The following is a 19251-nucleotide window of genomic DNA, read 5'->3' as shown; positions in this document are numbered from 1 at the left end:
TATGGACATGGAAAGTAAAATATTAATACCTGCTTATGTTCAGTTAATCCAGGCAGGAAAACTAATTTGCAAAAAGAGAACTAGTACTTATCAACCTCTTCAGCTTTTTTTTTATTTCTTACTAAAGAAAAAAAAAGGTCACTGTGAAAAGGTAACCGATGTTCTTAAGAGTATCAGAGTTCATGCCAGACTTCAAGTTATTTGAAAAATTTTGTGAAACCATGTATCAATTTCTTCCACTTCACAAGCATTTGCTTACTTTACATCCGTCTTTTACCTGAAATCCAAATAAACATTCAAAGTCTAGCTGAAAACACTCTTTCAAGACGCCTGTGGACTTGGGGGGTATTCATTGCAGTAATTGAGGTTACCAGATTTCTGCATGGGTATGTGACTTTTCCATGTTAGAAAAACGGCAGCTGATAAACAAGTCGGGTTTATATGGAATTACATCTCTGTGAAAGAATGCTGCACAATTCTAAGCACTTTAAATTTAATAGTGAACAAGCTGAGGCAAAAAGTGAAAATGCAGCTGTTTCGGTAGCTGTCCTCAGATGTGGAGCTGCTGGGAAAGCAGGTGTTCTTACAACTGAAATAACCACTTGGAGGACATAACTATGTTTTAAAAACCTGGAAAACTTTATAAATATACCTTCATGGTTGTGATCTATGGTTCCGTTTACAGATTTATTTTTTTTTCCTGCTGAGGCATTTTTTTTTTCTCCATGCTTGTAGTTGGTCCCAGCAGGTGATGATTTCCTTCCAGACCTAATGGGGTGTTTCCATTTGAAGTCTTGTTGTTTATGGCCTTGGTCCAGAGGCTTTATATTCCTAATTGGTGCTGAAGGGGCTTCACTTTAAACATTTTTTTTTGAAGAGGAGGAGACAAGATTTTGGTCTGAAAGTTTGGGGAAATCCAATTGGACAGAGGATAAAGTTACTGAAAGGAGGACAGAGGGGTTTGATATTTAGCCCACCGGTCCTGTTGGACCAGTGAACACAGCCTCCTTGGCCTGGTAAGTGGAACATTTATTTGCATCATGAAAAATTTGCAGCTACATTATTCAGTTAACTGTGTTTAAGCTGTACTTTAAAGATTAGGATATGTTGTTTTGTTGTTTTTTAAATATGTTAAATACAAATACTAATATGTGCTAGTTTCTTAGCATTTTTTGAAATAGAAAACATTTTTAAGACAATCCAATACGACGAGGACCTGTAAGTTGGTTATTGTATAAATAAATTGTACATTTTTGTACCATTTTTTGTTTTATGGGCTGCAGGTTCAACATGATTTCTTTAACCTGCTTGCTGGGACTGCTATGCGGCCTCTTCTTTCTCTCAGGTCAGTGTTGATTTCTTTCACTTTGCAGCTATTTTTGGAAACCACTATTCAATAATCAATAAACGTATTTCCTTTCGCAGGCCTGTTGGAGGCCAAATCTTTGCTCAGTGCCATCAAACAGGAAGGTACAGATCCTAAATCCCTTAAAGCATTTTAATTTAAGCAGAGCCTTTGATATATATTTTTTTATATATGGTGGGTGGGGTTTTCTAACAGAGATGGTGCCTTTGAGTGATGTGAGCATCCACTCGGAGAAAGCCAACGAGTTCCTGTCTCACTCCAGACCGAAGCGCAACGCGGCGGACCCCAGGTGGTACCGAGGAAACCCGGACTTCCAGGCGTACTACAGATACTACAGCAGCATCGGGCACACCGAGGGGGTAACAACCTTCCACAATAATGTCAACATCAAACCACTTCAACACCAAAACCAGAATCAAGTTGTTTACAATGGAACAGAATATTTCCAAACAAAATTTCTATTATTTTATTTGCTCACTTTTTCTTTTCAGTTAAAGATTTGTTTTCTTTAATTACGTTTTGAGTAGCTGCCATTTGTTTTTCAAATGTCACGTGACTGACAACCGACCCCATCAGTGATTTTTGGCTAACAGCTGTGCTAGCAGCTGTTAGCTGCTAGTACAATTATAACTATTGTACTTTTAATAGAATTAAACACGACAGTAAGTGTTTAATTCTAAATCCGTTGTTTAAATGAACACAGAAATAATCTAAAGTTACATTGTGGTGTGAAAATCACAAAACGTCCTCTCACCTTGATGTCAAGTGTCAAAGTGCTAAAATAAAAATGTATCTGGTCTGAGAGTTTTGTTTGGAGATTCACACACAAGACAGCTCCTTCTATGTTTCAAACTCAAGGCTCGAGGGCCAACTCCGGACCGCCATAGCTTTTTATGTGGACCTCCGGACTCTAGAAGGCCACATAAACAGAACCTTCAAGATAACTGTTCTTAAATAGTGTGTTAATCAAATCAAAGCTGTTTTTACCCATATACCGTCAAATTACTTTAATGTGATAATTTGTTCGAAATTTATTTTTTTATCTTAAGCAGTACTTCTTGAATGCAGAGGCAGCTATTTATTAATATTTTAACAATTTGTTAATGGGTTTTATCAACACATCCTAGTACAACTGGCCCTATGAGAATATTCATAATTTTGATGTCTTAAAGTGAAAATGAGTTTGACAACCCTACCTAAAGGGTGAGATTAGCAACGTTTCCACTGACTTTAAAATGTTACATATTTAAATTACTAAAATAAATTTGCTTAATAGAAAACACGGCAATTAAAAAAAAAATTAAAGTGTTATTGCACTATGATGAGGTGGTTTTTCGACTGTATAAAAAAAATTGTGTACTTTGCAACGCTACCAATGGAAACACTTTTTTTTGGATCACACGAGTCACATGATCAACAACTGGATGTTACTAGATGAAGAAGTTGACAGAAAGTGATTTTAATGTCTTATTGCGTGACTAAACCTATTCACGTGATTTTAATTGAGTTTCTTATCTAATGGAAACACCACAATTGCAATTTTTTTTCTTTCATATTAACAGATTATCCACAAAGTTTTCTGCATACTTGTAGGTTGTGACAACCACACTGATCTCTGCCCTTTGTCCTCTCAGCTCTATGAGATCGACAAGCTGCGGATGCTCTACCAGCAGATGAGGTACCTGGAGCACGCCTACGGCCCCAACGCCTCCTACTTCCAGAGCAAACTGGGCGTGCCAATGATCATGTGCGACCCAGTCACAGACAAGAGGTGCAAATACGCCGCTCCTCCTCCACCACCTCCGATGAAAGGAGTCCCAAAGCCCATCAATCCTACGGAGGGCCCGCCTCCTCTTCCTGCTGCTCCAGCCATTTCCCAGGCCGATGTGCTTTTCCTGTGCAACAACAAGGACCCTCTCTGCAAGCCGCACATCGTCTACTTGCCCACTGGCGCCGTTCCGGTGCTCTGCGACCCTCGGTACCACCCCCACTGTACCCCACAGAAAGCCCCGCCGCCCCCGCTGGTGGTTCCTAAGCAACCTCATCACAAGAAGCTGCCTCCGCCTCCTCCGGTTTTGGTCAAGAAGTCTCCTCCTCCAGCCCCCATCCGCGTCTTCAAGGGTATGGAGTACGACTGCGACCCCTACTGGGACCCAGACTGCCTGATTGACAACCCTCCAAGACCTATCAAGGGAAAGATCGTGGGCCCCCCACCTCCTCCTCCACCCGAGGAGGAAGAAGAGGAGGCTGTGGAGGAGCCAGCGCCTCCTCCGCTCAAAGAGAAGAAACTCAGCTTCCACCCGTACCCCTACTTTCACCCCCACTCTTATGACCCCAGGGATGAACTGTACGACCCGGTCCGCTTCCAGTACCCCCAGCCAGATGATGCTGCTGACCAGCCTGGTGACAAGTGAGCAGTCCTCTCACTGCCTGAGAGAAAAAAAAAAGGTCTCTTGTTTCCACGGACTTTGAAACATTCATCTGGTGTCAACGAAATGTGTTGATATGATTAAAAAGACATCTTATTGTATTTATCATCACTGTCACAATGTAAAAAAAAATGCTGTTGTCAGCCAGTGTTTTAGTAAAGAGGCAATAAAATAAGAGAAAGTTGGTTTTCATCACTTATTGAGTTAAATTTCGCCTTTTAAAAAGGTGCAAAATGATGCAAGAACAAGGTTCGCTCCTCTCAGAGCCACATGGCAGCTAAAAAAACAAACCTTGTAAATGCTTAACACGCAAGCAGGGGGTCATTATGTCGGCTTCTGCTGTGCATTTAATACCCAAACAAATGCTGACTCAGGTTATCCACGTTAGTCTCTACGGCTATAAGTGGCTTCCTGTGCTGCCACGTTTACCTGCCTCCTTCAACCCTCTGCAGGCAGTCACGCAGCAGGAACACAACTTCAAAAAAAAAAAAAAAAAAACACAAACGAGTTGATTGTAAAACCCTCAAAGCTCCTGATAATAAACCCACAGCTTCACATTACAAAACTTTCACGAGCTTGTTTAAAACTGCTGACCTATACATTTTTGGGGTCTCTATAATTACTATAGTAAAAGCCCTGTTAAAAAAAAAAAAGAAGAATTACCTTCTGGAAGAAGACACAAAGCACCATGAAAAAAAAAAACATTTTATTACATAGAGAAACGTGAAACAATAAAACGAACCGGGTAAAATAACGTCCATGTTCAGCGATCTCACTGCTGTGGAGAGGTTTTAAACTGATCTGAGTGGTTTTGTATAGATTGAAGGTGTAAAAATCTTTTTTTATTTTATTTAATTGATCAGAACACAAACAGAAAGAGAGAACAGAAAAGAGTGTTTGCCTCCCTGTCAGCTCAAAAGAAGAGTCCTCTCATCCTCCGGCCGATGCCCTGCCTGTCATACAGGACGTTGAACTTGTTGATGAACTGGTTCATACTGTTGCAGGTCTTGGTGATGGTGCCTAAGTAGGCCATGAGACCCACGTCGTTACATTGCTGCAGGGAAACAGGAAACGAGAAAAGTGAGAAACGGCAAAAAGTGGTAACCTCTGAACTTGCTTCGTTGAACAACACTAAGTCTGTTGCCATCATCTCAAAAAGCCTTAAAATGTTATTCTGTTAAGCCCTGAATTTTCAGTAAAACACTAAGGCAACCAAATCCGACTCAAATCCAACTTTTTCACGGCAATCTGAACGGACCGTTTCTGACCTTTTCACCCAAATAAAAAAAAAAAAAAAAAAAGAAAATCTGATCTGCGCCACGTCTTTATGTTTTACTACGTTAGATCTGCATTCCATAGTTTTCAAAGAGTTTGTAGTTAGAAGGGTCGCGATGCTCTTTATCCAACACTGAAGTGAGACGTGTCACAATTCTGCACCAGAAGAAATCAGATCAAATAAATAGACATAAATAACGGCTGAAAATTATGACTATGAACTTATAAAAGAGCTCTGTCACTCTGGTGCTGGTTTAACAAAGCACCTTCTGTAACTTCTCTACAAAAGTTACAGTAAATGCTCCACAAAAGGCCATTTCAATTACTTTTTGTTAACTTCCTTTGCCTTGTTATAATCTTCTGACCATAATGTTGACTTATTTCTGTAAACAGAGCACCGCTGTGCGACACAACTTTCTTCTTCTGCGCATACGGGCTTTCAGAAGTCTGAATTCAGTCACATTTAGTTAGCAGTATGAACAACCACGCAAAAAAATTGCTTCCAGTCAGAAGATATATTTTCAGCAACTATGTGTCGATTCGTTCCTGTAGGACAGGGGTCAGATTTTGTTTTGAGTTGCACGATATCAGAAAATCTTGCAGTGGCATTAATATTAGATTATGCCACTGCAAATTGCGATATTTGCCAATTTTCTTCTTTCCTCTCATTCTAACCTCAGGATCCTGACCTTCTTTGACCTTTAGCATATTGGGTAAAGCCATTTATGTCCAGTGTAAGCATCTGCACGCATGAGACTAAATATTACATCAGCATATAAATTATTAGTTGATAACATTTGGACTCCAAACAGTCCTTGCAATAAGAATCTTGCATACACTGATATTGTACAGACAATATATTCCTGATATATTCTGCAGCCTTAATTTTGTTGTGTAAAGAAGTAATCGACCTTTTCCACTTAGCCAAACCCAGCGCCGAGCCAGAACAACTTTGCCACTGGACCGAGGAACGAATCATTTTTGTGCCAAATTTAAAACTCTGGAGTTTATTTGTGTTTTGATTGGTTGAATGAAAAATTTAAAAAAAATTTGCGTCACAATAACACAGCCTGTCTCCAATTTTCTTCACAGTCACAGCTGATACTTCATCTGCACCAGAAGCAGGAAAACACGAGTTCTAGAGATTCGAGAGCAATTTTTTTTTTCTTTAACACTGCCTGATTATATTAAAAGACCAACAGTTTTATAGAGCTGAGTCAGAAATGGGGTTTATGAATTCAGGGGAAAACGATGAGCAGTAAGTGGCGCGTCGTGTTCACGCTAAGAATTTTGCTTGTGTTACTTCATGACATAGACAGTTGAATAAGCTTGTTAAAAAAAAAAGAAAAGAAGAATCCTCAGTTATGGGGATTACATACATCATAGAAGTCAGTTTTGAATTTTGTGGTGCTGAGGACTGGCAGTCTGTGGCAAAGAGCGTTCGCTTCTCTCAGGATCTCGTGGTTGAACGGCACCTCTCCTGTCACACAAACACAGAAGAAAGATGGATTCAGTGGGATAGCGCTTGAGGATGTAGTCCAAGTGCAACTTAAAATTAAGGAGGTGTTTTTGAAAAGAAAAAAAAAGGAGAAGAAATATTTGGTGACAGCTGCTTTGTATATATATTTCTTAAAATGCTTTCCCCTTCTGTGCCTCATAAATATGATTGCTTACCTGCTTCGACTGCTTTGACGTACTCTAGAATGATCTTTACTCGGCTGTGGAGCATCTTTATCGCGCTGTGCTGGGCAATAAGGTGTTCAGCCACTAACGCAGAAAACAGAGGGACAAATAAGTGTCAAAGCATCCAGTTACTCAACTAAAAAATTCATTGGGATCAAATTGATCTGAATGAAAAGGGATTGTATATTCTCATGTAATCTGTGATACATGTACATAAAAAATTATCAAGCTGCAATTAAGTGATTTATGGCGATAAGCTTACTTACCAGTCGAATTTTCCCCAGTTCCAGTGGCTGTCATTCGAGCCACGTGGTCAACACCAATCCTCTCTGCTTCCTCTGTGGCTAAAGTGTATGTCAGCTCAGCAAACAACATGGTGGCCTGGTTAAAAACAACAACAACAAAAAACCCCATAAATAAACAGGAAACTAAGTTAATATGGTAGGAAAAAAAGCATTTCGACCTAGCTGGGTCGGAAGTCTTACCTCGCCACTGATGATGTCTATCACAGATTCATAAACGCTAACAGGAAGCTGAAGGAAAAAAAACGAAACGGAAGCGGCGAGATCAAAATGAAATCCACCTACAGCTGCTTCAGCCTTGAACTGGAAATGCAGGTAGACTTACGTCAGTGTGTTTGGTCATCGGGTTAAGTTTGAGGAAGAGGGGGCTCTCGATGATCTCACACACCTAGTGCAAAAGGAAAACAGGAACACATAAATAAGGTTCATGTTTCATCATTCTGATCACTGATTTTAGCCTTAAACTGCTGCCACTGGCTTTTGTGTTCACAAACCTGTTTGTGGATGTGAATGTCTGACTGGTCTGGAGGACCACCTGTGGTGTACCAACCCAGGAACTCCATTTCCTTGAAGACCTGTTTAACTGAGGGACGTAAAACTGGTGTCACATTTTATAAGTTTTGTTTGCTGCACAAACAAATGTTCTACAGGGCTTTGTGACGGTCACAACCAAACATTAAATCTGTTGTGCTTAAGCCATTTTGTAACTGATTTGGGGGGCATGGTCAGTGCCATTGTTCATTTGGAAGACCCACTTACATTGAAAAGTAAGGGCTTTAAGGCAATGTTTTATTGGAAATGTAATTCAATTTTGTTACATTAATCTGCAAAGAAATGGTTGGCAGGCATAGAAAATGTTAGCACCAGAGGGTTGTTTCCCTCAGAGCAAAGAAGAAAGATGAAGCAGAGGATTATGGTCACGATATCTCAGATCCTTATTTATTTCTCTGTTCCGTGAAGACATAATTTTTCAGAAACTATTGTAACCAGTTTTCATGCCTTTCAGTTCTTTCCAACTCATGAAGTTACTTGGTTTAAGACAAGTTTTACAAATACTTTTGTCTCTCCTCCGCAAGTTACCAAAGTCGGAAAAATGACTAGAAATAATGCTTTCATTTTATTTATTTCTTCCAATAAGATTCCAATTTTAACTTGTGAAAATGTTAAAATTCAACATTTTCACAAACGCTGAATTTATGCTCCTTGAAACTGTCTTATGCTATTCTATATTTGTCAAACTGTTCTCTTTGGCATTGACAATGAAATCATTGATTCTTACATTGTTCCTCCTTAGTGTAGTAATACTCCTTGTCGATGTGCACTTTCTCATCTATGGTGTGAGACATTAGTTCAAAGGAGTTCATCACCTCAATGTTTCTACCCTCCTGTTTCCCGATCAGAGCGCCAATCACTGAGAAGACAGAGCAGACAATTAACAACAGATGTGTATCTAAATTAATGCTGCTATAAACAAACTTCTGTTGTTCTTAAATATAAATGCTTGTCAACATATGCCAAAAAAAAACTCTAACATGGTACCGTCTTTATAAATGCATAACCATATGCTAAAGAGTAAAGAACTGAAGTTAAATCACACATACCCTGCATTGGTCGGCCCTCCTGGGACCGGATGCGTATCCAGTGGTCTGATATGTTGAGGATAACCAAAGGGTGTAAGGCCACAGAAACACTCCCAGTGACCCCTGAGGCCATAACACTGGGGCTGGCTGCAGATATATGAAGAAACACACAAGGTGAGCTTTAGCAGGAAATTGACTAAAAGACACAAAAATCTGGACTACATAAGCAAAACCAACAACGACAAAAGAATTAATAATGGCTACAAACAAGAATGAAACGAGATCAGCAGAGGAGGCAGTGCCAGTTATCAGATTATCCAATAAGCCAAAACCATGCGTTTTTGGTGCTTTTCATACATAGATTCACATGTAATCAGATCAGTCAAAGTAAATATAATTACATAGATATTTTAAATTTGTTTGCATTCACTCCAGTCTGGTCTTAGTGATAACTAAGCACAGTCAAATTTAGTTTATAATTGTTTAACCCACTAATTAGAAGACTTGCATATAGGCCATCTGAATTGCTTCTGCTACTTTATCCAGATCAACCTCAACTTTATGTGTTTGGCAATTATTCAGTGTATTTTGGCTGTTGTTTTTTTAACTGAATTTTAGCCTCTAGTTTTGTCACATTTTAGAACAATATTTTTTTCTTTTTTGTAATTTTTTTGTTAATAAATGCTTATTGCAGTTGCTTAAAACAATTGCACAATTTAATTTACTTATATTTTAATATTGGATTATTTTGATTATTTGCAATCTTAGTTTCAACATTTATTTAAATTTTAGAGTTTCTCTTGTTCAGGATTTTTATGTCTACCTCTAACCAGCAAAATCCTGCTTATTCCAAGGGGTTTGCATGTCACAGTAATTATAAAAAGTGACATCATCAGGCTGAATTGTGTAATTTAAAACACACACAAAGACCTGCTAAAGACGTGCTCTAACAGAATTATACTAATATATGTTGACATTAGGTAGTGCATGAGCAATTAAGTGAATAACACCGAACCAGGCGGAAATGCATTTCCAAACTGTTCAAAAGGAATGCAACACCAAATGTATGGTTAACGTTACTATACACAGATTAAATACTATCGGTGCGCTGTGATCTTCAAGTGACATTTTTGTTTGCTGACTAAAATAGGCAAATAAAACAAAGATTCATTAAAATATTGTCGGTGCGTAAAGACTAAGATTGACGCAATACATTCAGACTCGGGAACAGAGTGAATGAGAAGTGGCTGTTTAACATTCAAAGTGAAAAATAACAGAAGACAGAGATGTGAACGTTATCCTGGTTGTGTCAGCAACCTTAAAACACGACAAAATCTCCAGTTACGATCACTTACAACCAAAATATCCAACACGTGATGCAACCTCCATGGTCATTCATGTTGGTGCGAGGTTTATGTGGTGGGTTAAATTATAATTACTTGCCTGTTCCATCCACTTCCATTCCTCCACCATTGCTGGTCGCCATCTTGTCCGGTGTTGTGTCGACAAAAGCGACGCCGTCAGGGGAAGCTCATTTCAAAGACGCTCGTTTTCCTGTTTACGTTTGCTAGCGTGTTCTCGCAAGCGAATGGACAAAGTAACGCGTGTTTTCCAGTGCTATTAAATGCCTTTTACTGATATCAGTTCTCCAACAATCTTGTCAAATAGTCTATTATTAGAAAAAATGCATTTTCTCTGAGCTACAAGAGAATTTCCGGGTGAAAATCCAAGGAACTGAGCCTGCGTCTATTGCTACCATAAATATATAACATAATGAAATGCGTTATGATTTTATTGTTAGTTGGAAAGCGCAAGTATATGTACTATTTTTGAATTTAACAGAAGTTATTGAAGAATAAAAATGTCTTAAAAAGGCGCTTCCAGTGACTGAATTACATGCTTATGGTTGTATACCTTTTTCAGCGCAACACCGGTAAACAGCGCAAGCGCAAGAGATTGTTCGCTTAATGAACGTTAGGTGGCAACACTTCCTCTGCCAGTCTTCTTAAATAAGGTGCAGTCCTTTGCTCTTTTTTAATACTTTTTCCAGTGCCATTTAGAGAAAGGCTGCATCGACCGAGTCGCTATTGTACCAGCGAAAATTAATACATAATTGTGATTTCATCACCGGTTTAGGTCACTCAGTGTAAGGGCAGCTGTTTCTTGGGGATTGCTGATTTAGGCGCAACCCTTGTGCGTCAGGATATAGGTCCGTGTTGAGAGTTTTGTTTACAAAATGGATGAATTTAAAGGCTGTAATCTTGACTACTTCCCAGAGAACATTTTAATTGACGTACTCTCATACTTAAGCGTCAGAGAGCTCGTCAGAGCTGGGAGGTAAGTACTTTTGCTTGTGAAACAAAAAGCAGCTTTTTCTTTGTTGTGACTCATTCAAATGAGGTTTTTTGTTGTTGCTTTTGTTTTTCCTGCCGTGTTTGTAGAGTGTGCAAGAGATGGAAACGCCTCGTTAAAGACCAAAGACTGTGGAGAACAGTTGATCTGACTGCATGGAAAGGGGTAAGACTAGATTTTTGTTCATAATTTGTTTTACAAAAGTATTTACGTCCTTTAAACTTTTCCACATTGCCACAAGCTTCGATATATTTTAATTGGGATTGTATTTCTTAGAGCAATACAAAGTAATTCGTAACTGGGAGGGAGGGAAAAATTAACGGATACAGGGATCTCAAAACTTTCCACAAATAAAAATCTGAAAAGATTGGTGTGAATTTGCAATCTGCCCCTTTTACTCTGACCTGAATAAAAGCCATATTGATAAGGACAAGCTTTTAGAATGAGTCTACTTGAATGTGTACCAGTGAAGTGTCAGAAAATATTAGAAAGGTTTACGTGACTTGTAAAAGCCGTGACCAAATTGCTCATATCAATGTTCAATTCAGAATGTATATATTTTTCTTTTCACTACCGTTGTGTGTGACATAGAATATACCATATTTCTATTTTATTAATTTACTGTGTAAAGCCCCAGTTATCCTGACTAGCACTATACATCTTTATTACAAAAAATGTTTGTGAAAATACTATACTTCTTTATTTTCTAAAAATGCTGTGTGTGAAGCAATTTTACATAATGTTCATGTATGATGCTATTGTCTACAGATACTTTATTATCCTCCTATGTCACTCTATGTGTTTGGGCACCTTATGCAGACAGTGATAGAAACAGATAGTTTTTTTTCTTTCCACCTCTCACACATCCATTCATGGTCTGTCCTCTGTGTATTAGGTAACGTCCCGGATCCTTTGGTTCCTTCTGCGACAGTACCTGGGTTGTGGACTGAGGTGCCTTCGCTTGCGTGGTTTACTGCTCTCTGCCCGAGGCGGCACCTTTCTCTCAGAGTCTTGGCTCAAGGCTTTGTCCACCAAATGTCCCCGCCTGAGTAAACTCTGTCTTCTGCATGCTGATCTCAGAAGCTTACCAAACTGCCAGATCCTGCCTGGATCTTTGCGGGTGCTAGAGTTGCGTGGCTGTGAGCTGCCTCGTAGTTTTTTCAATCAAAGCTTGCCTACTTCACCTGCTCTACCTCATGAACGAGCCGAAGCCACGTGTAGCGTTGGTGCTCAACAGAAAGGACGCTGCCAGAAAGTGAAGGGGATTGCTTCTCCTTCAGGAATCGGTGTCGAGACGTTGGTCCTCAACAACGTCCCATCTTTTACAGACCAGCATCTGCAGAATCTGGCATCCTGGGAGAGGCTCAGTCGGCTGGAGTTACGCGATACCTTTCGTGTAACAGCAAATGGACTTAGGAGCTGTGCAGCCAAAGAAGGGCTCTCAGGCCTGGAAGGGCTTTCAAGACTCAAATATCTTGAAATAGGCATTACAGGACGACAGGGCTACCAGTTACAGATGGCCTCCCTTGGACTGGGGGCAGGGTGGCTTGGACTGGAGGAGCTGAGTCTTGGTGGGAAGGAGGTGGGACCGGGCTTGCTCTGTGCCAGCCGTCTGAAGGACCTAAAATGTCTGCACCTGTGGGCCTGTACACTCAGCGAGCTGCAGATCGTGCGGAGCTGCAGGATGCTCCGCGGGCTCCGCCAGCTGGAGTTTTTAGACGTTACATTCCAGCCCCGGCAGAGTCCTCCTGCAGAGGAAGGACAGGAGCAGGAAGGTGGTGAGGAGCAGCAGAATGAGGAGGGAGGTACTGGTGGAGAAAGTAATGATGAGAACAGGACACTGGATGGGACTGATCCCTTCCCAAGTCTGCGCCGCTCACTGGCTGGTCTATTACCATCATGCTCACTGGTTTTTACTAACTGCTCTGTTCAGGTAAATGTAGACTGAATATATCCAAGTGGCTAACAAGCATTTATTCCCTTTACAAGACAGTTACTGGGAGATTTTGGAGTTTCTATAGGCAACATAGAAAACACGACAGGGTCTTACAATGACTATAGACTATAATTTAACAGTTTGTGAATATGTTTTTACAAAATTTGTCAATGTAATAGGGAAAAAAGAGCTGGACTATCTTGATTGGATATGGCCTCGATTGTAGAGCTCTTAGTTTTGTTATGCCTAGTAAAGAATACACATAATTTATCAGTTCAAGCAGAGAAAGTTCTAACATTTTCATTCAAAGCCACACAAAAAAAGAAACAAAGAAAATTATTTTAAAGAAACTTTAGATTTTTCAGATTTTCGTAGTTAGATCTTTAAAAGATCACTTTTTTCAAAACATCGATTTGCTTGAACACTTTGATGAAACAAAATTCTTCAGAACTGTTTCTGCAGAGCTGCATGTTCATCAAGTAACAGTTAAGTTTAACTACAAGTATTATCTTACTGTTACTATATTACCAACCAGTCGGTTTAAAAGCAGGGGTGGGCAACTCCAGGCCTCGAGGGCTGGTCTCCTGCAACTTTTAGATGTAGCTCTACTTCAACACACCCGAGTCAAATAATGAGGTCGTTAGCAGAACTCTGGAGAACTTGACTGCACTTAGGAGGTGATTCAGCTATTGGATTCAAATGTGTCGGACCAGGGAGACATCTAAGAGTTGCAGGACACCAACCCTCGAGGACCAAGATTGCTCATCCCTGGTTTAAAGTAACTAAGGTTATTACGCAAGGAGAAATGTGTTTTCACATTGAGAAAAAACAAAATCATTTGCAGAACATCTTAATGAAAGACAAAGCAGAACATTCACTTGTTGGCTGTCAACAGACATGCAGGTGTCTGAGTCAAAGTACTGAAGATGCCATAAGAAACAATCCACCTGTTTCCTGTTGCCTAACTGCTTTCTAACTTTGTATACACTCAGAAAATCACGTATTTTCTCATGTGAAGGCTGGTTTAACATTTTTATGACTATATTCTTTCACTGAGTCTTTGCTGATGTGAATTTTAAAGATGATGAGTAGAAAATTATATCAATGTCTTTATTTTATTATCAACAAAAATCATGAAAGATTTGGAGTAAGGATCTAAATAAAGTTGCATTTGACTTCAAATCTTGTAATAATGAAATTGTTGAAAATATTTTTTTGCAAATAAATTCTGAGTCATAAATTGTCTTTCCCTGTTTTTGAAAATGTCAACTATTTTGAAGCTTTTTCTTTAGGTAAAGCTTCTCTACTTTGGTTTTAACTTCATGTTAAGTGCCAAGAAAGATTATTTGCCTCCTTGTAGATTTCTTTTAATTTGACTTTTTCTCCCATTGAAAGATTTTACCATCATGAAGCAAAATTTAACAGCTGACAAACATTACAAGAGAAAATGCAACACAGTTTTTAAGCGCTGATCTTTATTTTTAAGCAGAAGAAAACATCCACAACAACAACCATTTAAAGAAAAGATAAGTCCCCTCTTCTCTATGGAGGACCAAAACCGACATAAGAAATAAAAGCATAAATATATATTTTAATAAGAAATAAAAGCCCAAATATATGTATAGTTTTTCCTTTTCCTTACACGAGTTTCCATGAAGTAATGTATATATTTTCTTTTTCATTTCCCCTTACACATGAGTTTCTGTCAAGTAATGTATATATTTTCTTTTTAATTTCCCCTAAATATGCATTTTTGTCAAGAAAAAGATATTTTGCTTTTGTCTTTTTTTGCTTCTCCCTTTTCTGCTCGCTGTATTTCTACTTGCTGTTTTTCCGTTTGCATGTTTAGAGGAAACAGGAAGTCGGTTTTGGTTCTCTATGCTCTAACCGATTGACACGTCTTGGCATGAAAAGCCATTGCTGCCTCTAGTCAATCGCAGAGACAGTGTCTGTAAAATATCCAACTTAAAACTAAATTTACTGCAAGAGTACAACCACTATGAGAGTAAAACCGAACGTTTAGAGTGGAAGGGGAGGGATTTATCCAATCAAAACGGTTTAAGGGTAGCGTCGTAGAAATTACGGACCAATCACGCACTTCCTTCCTCTTGCAGTTCCAACCAATGGGATGGATTTGTGTATACATGACCGACAAATCCTATGTGAGCAAACAGACATTTTGAAAACGTTGGCGGCCTGAGTGGTTTTAAAGTCAAAGTTGGACTCTCAACGGTTTTAAAATTAAAACCTTTCTTTGTTTCTGAAATGCAGGTAATTATTACGTTTTTATATCAACAATTAGATACAAGTAGATATAGTTTTAAGTTTTTTGGACAGCTTTTCGGAATATGTTGTTGATGCAGTCTTTAGCTAATTTTAGCTTCGTGTCTTCAGACAAATAACGTTAACAGGAGGCCAAATTGTACACATAGAATTACCTATTTTCAGCTAAGCTTTATATAAATGACCAAACATGATGTAAAGTGGTGATTACAGTAAACTCTGGGATCTGAAATATTAACTTTAACGTCAGCGTTCTTCAAAGCTTTTAGAGTGAATGCCTAGCTTTGTTTAACTAGGCTAGATCGTACTAACACCATTTTGCCAGTAATTTTCAACGTAATACAATCCTGGCATTTACTTTACCTCCTATATTGGTGAAAAAAAACAAGAAGTAGAAAATTTTAGCTGTAGATGGATTTGACTCGGTACTCAAATATGTATTAAGGTACATTTCTTCAGAATCGGGGACCAGTAGAATCTGATCCTTTTTTCCTTTGTTTACAGAATAAAGAAAATTATGAGCCGAAGGGTCTTCAAAGACAGGTTAGTGGTAATTCTCAATTTAAAAAAAAAAGTTAAGCTCAACCTTTATTGTGGTACGCCTATAAAAATACATTTACTTGGAACATGGGATTCAGTATTGGTTGAAGTAACTTTTGTTATAAGGTATGATTGTACCCTTCTAACTTTCTACTCTGAATTTCAGTTTACACCCCTAAGTGTGACTGGACCACAACGTGTTCTTGTGAAGCCAAAAGCTGATGCAGAGAAAAGTTATGTTGCAGGTAAGTCTTTCCTTATATGTGCAAATCAGATTAGCATAAACTCACATCTGTAGTAGTCTTTCATGATTTATTGCTTTAAGGTCCTGGGAGAGAATGTGTTAGCTCATCTTCAAATTCACCACCAAAGTAAGTGCATTTAAAAAAGCATTTTATCTGTTTATTTTGCTATATGATGATAAACATTTTGCTATTTTATATCAGGAAATTTACAATTGACGACTTTGACATTGGTCGACCTCTTGGAAAGGGCAAGTTTGGCAATGTCTACCTCGCAAAGGAGAAGAAGCACCAATTTATTGTGGCGCTGAAGGTGTTGTTTAAGTCCCAGATGGAGAAGGAAGGTGTGGAGCATCAACTGAGGAGAGAAATTGAAATTCAATCACATCTGAAGTTAGTAATTCAGGTTTTGTCATATTTCTTTTCTGTTAGACTTGTGTTTTTTGTGTAAATTTAACGTCAGCGTTTTTCTAGCATTTTTGGACAGCTAAAAAGTTGGCTTAAACTTATAAATGGTCACAACAAATATTCAAATATTATCTTTCAAGGTATTTGCGTAAATATTTATCACAATGCAAACCTATAAGGTATTGGTTGCACCACTTAAGATTAGTTATTGAGTTTAATTTTGTAGTAAAACACCATCTTTGTGATGGTTATTTGACTATTCTGGAAACATTTTAGGTAAAAATTATGATAACGATTAAATGTCTGTTTTCTTCAGAATAAAGCTTGCAAAGTCAGTCATGCTTTTGCCACATTTTATGTATTTTTGTTAGAATTTAGAGAGACCAATACAAAGTAGAGTATAAACTTCAAGTGGAGGGCAAATTATACATAATGGTTTTTTTTTGTTTGTTTGTTTGTTTTTGTTTTGTTCTTTTGAAATGATTGAGGTGTTCATAATTCGTCTTCCTCTACTCTGATTCGGTGCAAACTTCTCTTGAAGTTTTAAGATGGGCTAGCTAGCTTGTAAAGCAGTATCTTAAGCCATGGGCATTTTACAGAGTATTGTTTTATCTATTTTCCAAATATGAATATATTAAAGTACAACTGCACATAAAATGTCATAGAAAACACTGAAGTGCGTGGTTGTAATTTGACAGGTTTTTGAGTTGGTCTGAGGGGATAACAGTGATAGATTCTTGTTTTATTCTTTTTTATCTTAAGGGCATATCTTATTTGATCATTTCTACACATGCTAAGTCTGTTTATTCAGTTTTTTTTTTCCTCTTAGACATCCAAACATCCTGCGTTTCTACAATTATTTCCATGATCGCAAGAGGGTTTTCTTGATACTGGAGTACGCTCCACGTGGAGAAATGTACAAAGAGCTCCAGAAGTATGGACGGTTTGATGATCAGCGCACTGCAACGGTAAAAGCTGATTTTAAAAAAAGAAAAACGGAAGACGTCGTCTTCAATTCCTTGTATATTTGCTTCAGTGCATTAATCAAATGTTAATTTAAACTTCCAGTACATGGAGGAGATATCTGACGCGCTGATGTACTGCCACGAGAAAAAAGTGATCCACCGCGACATCAAGCCAGAGAATCTACTTCTTGGTTTTCGCGGAGAACTGAAAATAGCTGACTTTGGTTGGTCTGTCCATGCACCTTCTCTAAGGTAAGAACCTAACATTTCTGAGAACCACTGTTGGATTATGCTGCCCCTTAAAGTAACTTATTTCAGCTTTTTTATGCTCTTATTAATCCTCCTTACAGACGTCGCACCATGTGCGGGACATTGGATTATCTTCCTCCTGAGATGATTGAGGGACACACTCACAGCGAGAAAGTGGACTTATGGTGCATCGGAGTCCTATGCTACGAATGCTTAGTTGGCAACCCGCCCTTTGAAACAGCGAGTCATTCAGAAACATACAAGAGGATTACGAAGGTTTGTGTTTCTTTGCAGGTATAATAACTTTAAACTGCTGAATTCAGTAGTTGTGCACAGAAGAGTCTGGTTACTTTGAATAATGTGACATTTTGCTATATTTGGCTTCAAAGTAGGAATGATTCTGTATAAGGTTATTACAATATGACCTTGAGTAAACTAATTATGGTGATAAGGTACTTTCACATTTAAAACGTGTCTTTAATTTAAAAATGACTATTCTAGTTCCTGCTAAAACAATATATTGTATGTCAGTATTGGTTCTAAATACCTTGTGTTATGAAATAAATAAAAACCTAGGTATATTTCACCATGCTGATCAGTTTTTTTTTTTTTTTAGGTGGATCTGAACTTCCCCAAAGTCATCTCTGATGGTGCACGGGACCTGATCTCAAAGCTGCTCCGCCACAACCCCATAGACCGTCTGCCTCTTCAGAATGTTATTGACCACCAATGGGTGAAGGGTAACTCACGCAGACTCCTTCCTCCCACCTGCCCTACCAAGAAGCCCTGAACCCACCAGCCTGCGGCCTGTTTTCTGAATGTTTTCAACTGTCATTCAAAAATAGGACAGCTGAAAATTGCATTTTGTAACTCGGGATACATCATACCAATAAACGGCGGATATCTGCCTCATTTAGCTGAAACCTTTCAATAGGAGTTTTTTTTAATTAAGGTTCACTTCTTTTGCTTCCAAGTGAAAATGCATTGTTATCAAAATAGATTGATTTTTGTTTGCAATTAACTTTTATAATACAGTGTTTCTTGTATTTCTATTAGTAGTTCAGTGTGTTGCTTTTAAGATGTTGTATACTGCCTTTAAATAAAAACTGCTGCTAATATTACTATTGGCTCATGCAAGTATTTTCTTCAGATCAAGGTGGGCAAGCTTGTTGCTCAGATTGGAAAGTATGCATAATTTTATCTCCTTAAAGTTCTTAAAATTATTTTTTTCTGCAAACAATTTTGTGCTATGTAAAGAGTTTTTCTTAAATAGCACAGACACCTTTACATGTGTCTTTGCAACACATATAAAGGTTAAATTTGTTTTTAAATATGCTGATCAACTTTGAGCTCTGTATTTAATATAGCAGTTCCAAATAAAGTTTAGTAGTGACAGTAATGACAGATTCCATTACTGTAGCTGCATAATTGCAGTTGTAATTACAGCTGCGAAATTATATGTCATCAATTTGCCCTGCAGCTGTTGATGACAGCAATTTTTCGAGGGTGTAGGGCATCAGGTAGCGTGGCCGAGCGGTCTAAGGCGCTGGATTAAGGCTCCAGTCTCTTCGGGGGCGTGGGTTCGAATCCCACCGCTGCCAAAATAGCTTTTGTCTCCTTCGATTAAAACTAAAAAGGTCG

The 19251-nt window shown here is 38.5% G+C and overlaps 4 protein-coding genes and 1 non-coding gene across 6 annotated transcripts; 4 read left to right on the top strand and 1 right to left on the bottom strand.

The window, feature by feature from the left end:
- The first annotated feature begins 120 nt into the window (after positions 1–120).
- On the top strand, positions 121–3780 carry and4 (actinodin4). Of its 2 annotated transcripts, XM_015011914.2 has the most exons (5): positions 121–1016; positions 1284–1345; positions 1426–1470; positions 1562–1725; positions 3001–3780. In XM_015011914.2, exons 2-5 carry the CDS (start codon positions 1291–1293, stop codon positions 3778–3780), a joined length of 1044 nt encoding a protein of 347 aa, XP_014867400.1. In that variant the 5' UTR covers positions 121–1016; positions 1284–1290. The 2 variants fall into 2 exon arrangements, with proteins under 2 accessions (XP_014867400.1, XP_087865584.1); XM_088009458.1 differs by having other exon boundaries at positions 121–1345.
- A 704-nt stretch (positions 3781–4484) lies between these two features.
- On the bottom strand, positions 4485–10291 carry cops6 (COP9 signalosome subunit 6). Its single transcript, XM_088009459.1, has 10 exons — positions 10075–10291; positions 8657–8778; positions 8335–8466; positions 7550–7638; positions 7381–7443; positions 7239–7286; positions 7020–7134; positions 6745–6837; positions 6450–6550; positions 4485–4849 (listed from the first exon to the last, which is right to left on the bottom strand). Exons 1-10 carry the CDS (start codon positions 10119–10121, stop codon positions 4709–4711), a joined length of 951 nt encoding a protein of 316 aa, XP_087865585.1. The 5' UTR covers positions 10122–10291; the 3' UTR covers positions 4485–4708.
- Positions 10292–10605: 314 nt separating this feature from the next.
- fbxl12 (F-box and leucine rich repeat protein 12) lies at positions 10606–14163 on the top strand. The gene is made up of 3 exons (XM_014970367.2): positions 10606–10972; positions 11077–11152; positions 11883–14163. The coding sequence occupies exons 1-3, from the start codon at positions 10872–10874 to the stop codon at positions 12933–12935; spliced, it is 1230 nt and encodes a 409-aa protein (XP_014825853.1). The 5' UTR covers positions 10606–10871; the 3' UTR covers positions 12936–14163.
- Positions 14164–15055: 892 nt separating this feature from the next.
- On the top strand, positions 15056–18731 carry aurkb (aurora kinase B). The gene is made up of 9 exons (XM_015011915.2): positions 15056–15194; positions 15711–15749; positions 15913–15991; positions 16072–16117; positions 16193–16381; positions 17226–17364; positions 17465–17613; positions 17712–17886; positions 18227–18731. The coding sequence occupies exons 1-9, from the start codon at positions 15189–15191 to the stop codon at positions 18398–18400; spliced, it is 996 nt and encodes a 331-aa protein (XP_014867401.1). The 5' UTR covers positions 15056–15188; the 3' UTR covers positions 18401–18731.
- Positions 18732–19129: 398 nt separating this feature from the next.
- Positions 19130–19211, top strand: trnal-aag (transfer RNA leucine (anticodon AAG)). Its single transcript has one exon. It is a non-coding gene; the product is annotated as a tRNA-Leu (tRNA).
- Positions 19212–19251: the final 40 nt, after the last annotated feature.

Source organism: Poecilia mexicana, unplaced genomic scaffold (genome assembly GCF_051168715.1).
Source record: "Poecilia mexicana isolate PSO_F unplaced genomic scaffold, ASM5116871v1 scaffold_10, whole genome shotgun sequence".
Taxonomy (NCBI): Eukaryota; Metazoa; Chordata; class Actinopteri; order Cyprinodontiformes; family Poeciliidae; genus Poecilia; species Poecilia mexicana.
This window is presented reverse-complemented; position numbering and strand designations above follow the sequence as displayed.

Coding starts and splice junctions, on each gene's coding strand:
- and4 (XM_088009458.1), top strand. CDS start 1,273: ATGGGCTGCAGGTTCAACATGATTTCTTTAACCTGCTTGCTGGGACTG. Junction 1,346..1,425: donor CGGCCTCTTCTTTCTCTCAG/GTCAGTGTTGAT, acceptor TTCCTTTCGCAG/GCCTGTTGGAGGCCAAATCT. Junction 1,471..1,561: donor CAGTGCCATCAAACAGGAAG/GTACAGATCCTA, acceptor GTTTTCTAACAG/AGATGGTGCCTTTGAGTGAT.
- cops6 (XM_088009459.1), bottom strand. CDS start 10,121: ATGGCGACCAGCAATGGTGGAGGAATGGAAGTGGATGGAACAGGCAA. Junction 7,444..7,549: donor ACATTCACATCCACAAACAG/GTTTGTGAACAC, acceptor CTTTTGCACTAG/GTGTGTGAGATCATCGAGAG. Junction 7,135..7,238: donor TAGACATCATCAGTGGCGAG/GTAAGACTTCCG, acceptor GTTTTTAACCAG/GCCACCATGTTGTTTGCTGA.
- fbxl12 (XM_014970367.2), top strand. CDS start 10,872: ATGGATGAATTTAAAGGCTGTAATCTTGACTACTTCCCAGAGAACATT. Junction 10,973..11,076: donor GAGCTCGTCAGAGCTGGGAG/GTAAGTACTTTT, acceptor CCGTGTTTGTAG/AGTGTGCAAGAGATGGAAAC. Junction 11,153..11,882: donor ATCTGACTGCATGGAAAGGG/GTAAGACTAGAT, acceptor TCTGTGTATTAG/GTAACGTCCCGGATCCTTTG.
- aurkb (XM_015011915.2), top strand. Junction 17,365..17,464: donor ATGATCAGCGCACTGCAACG/GTAAAAGCTGAT, acceptor TTAAACTTCCAG/TACATGGAGGAGATATCTGA. Junction 17,614..17,711: donor GTCCATGCACCTTCTCTAAG/GTAAGAACCTAA, acceptor TCCTCCTTACAG/ACGTCGCACCATGTGCGGGA.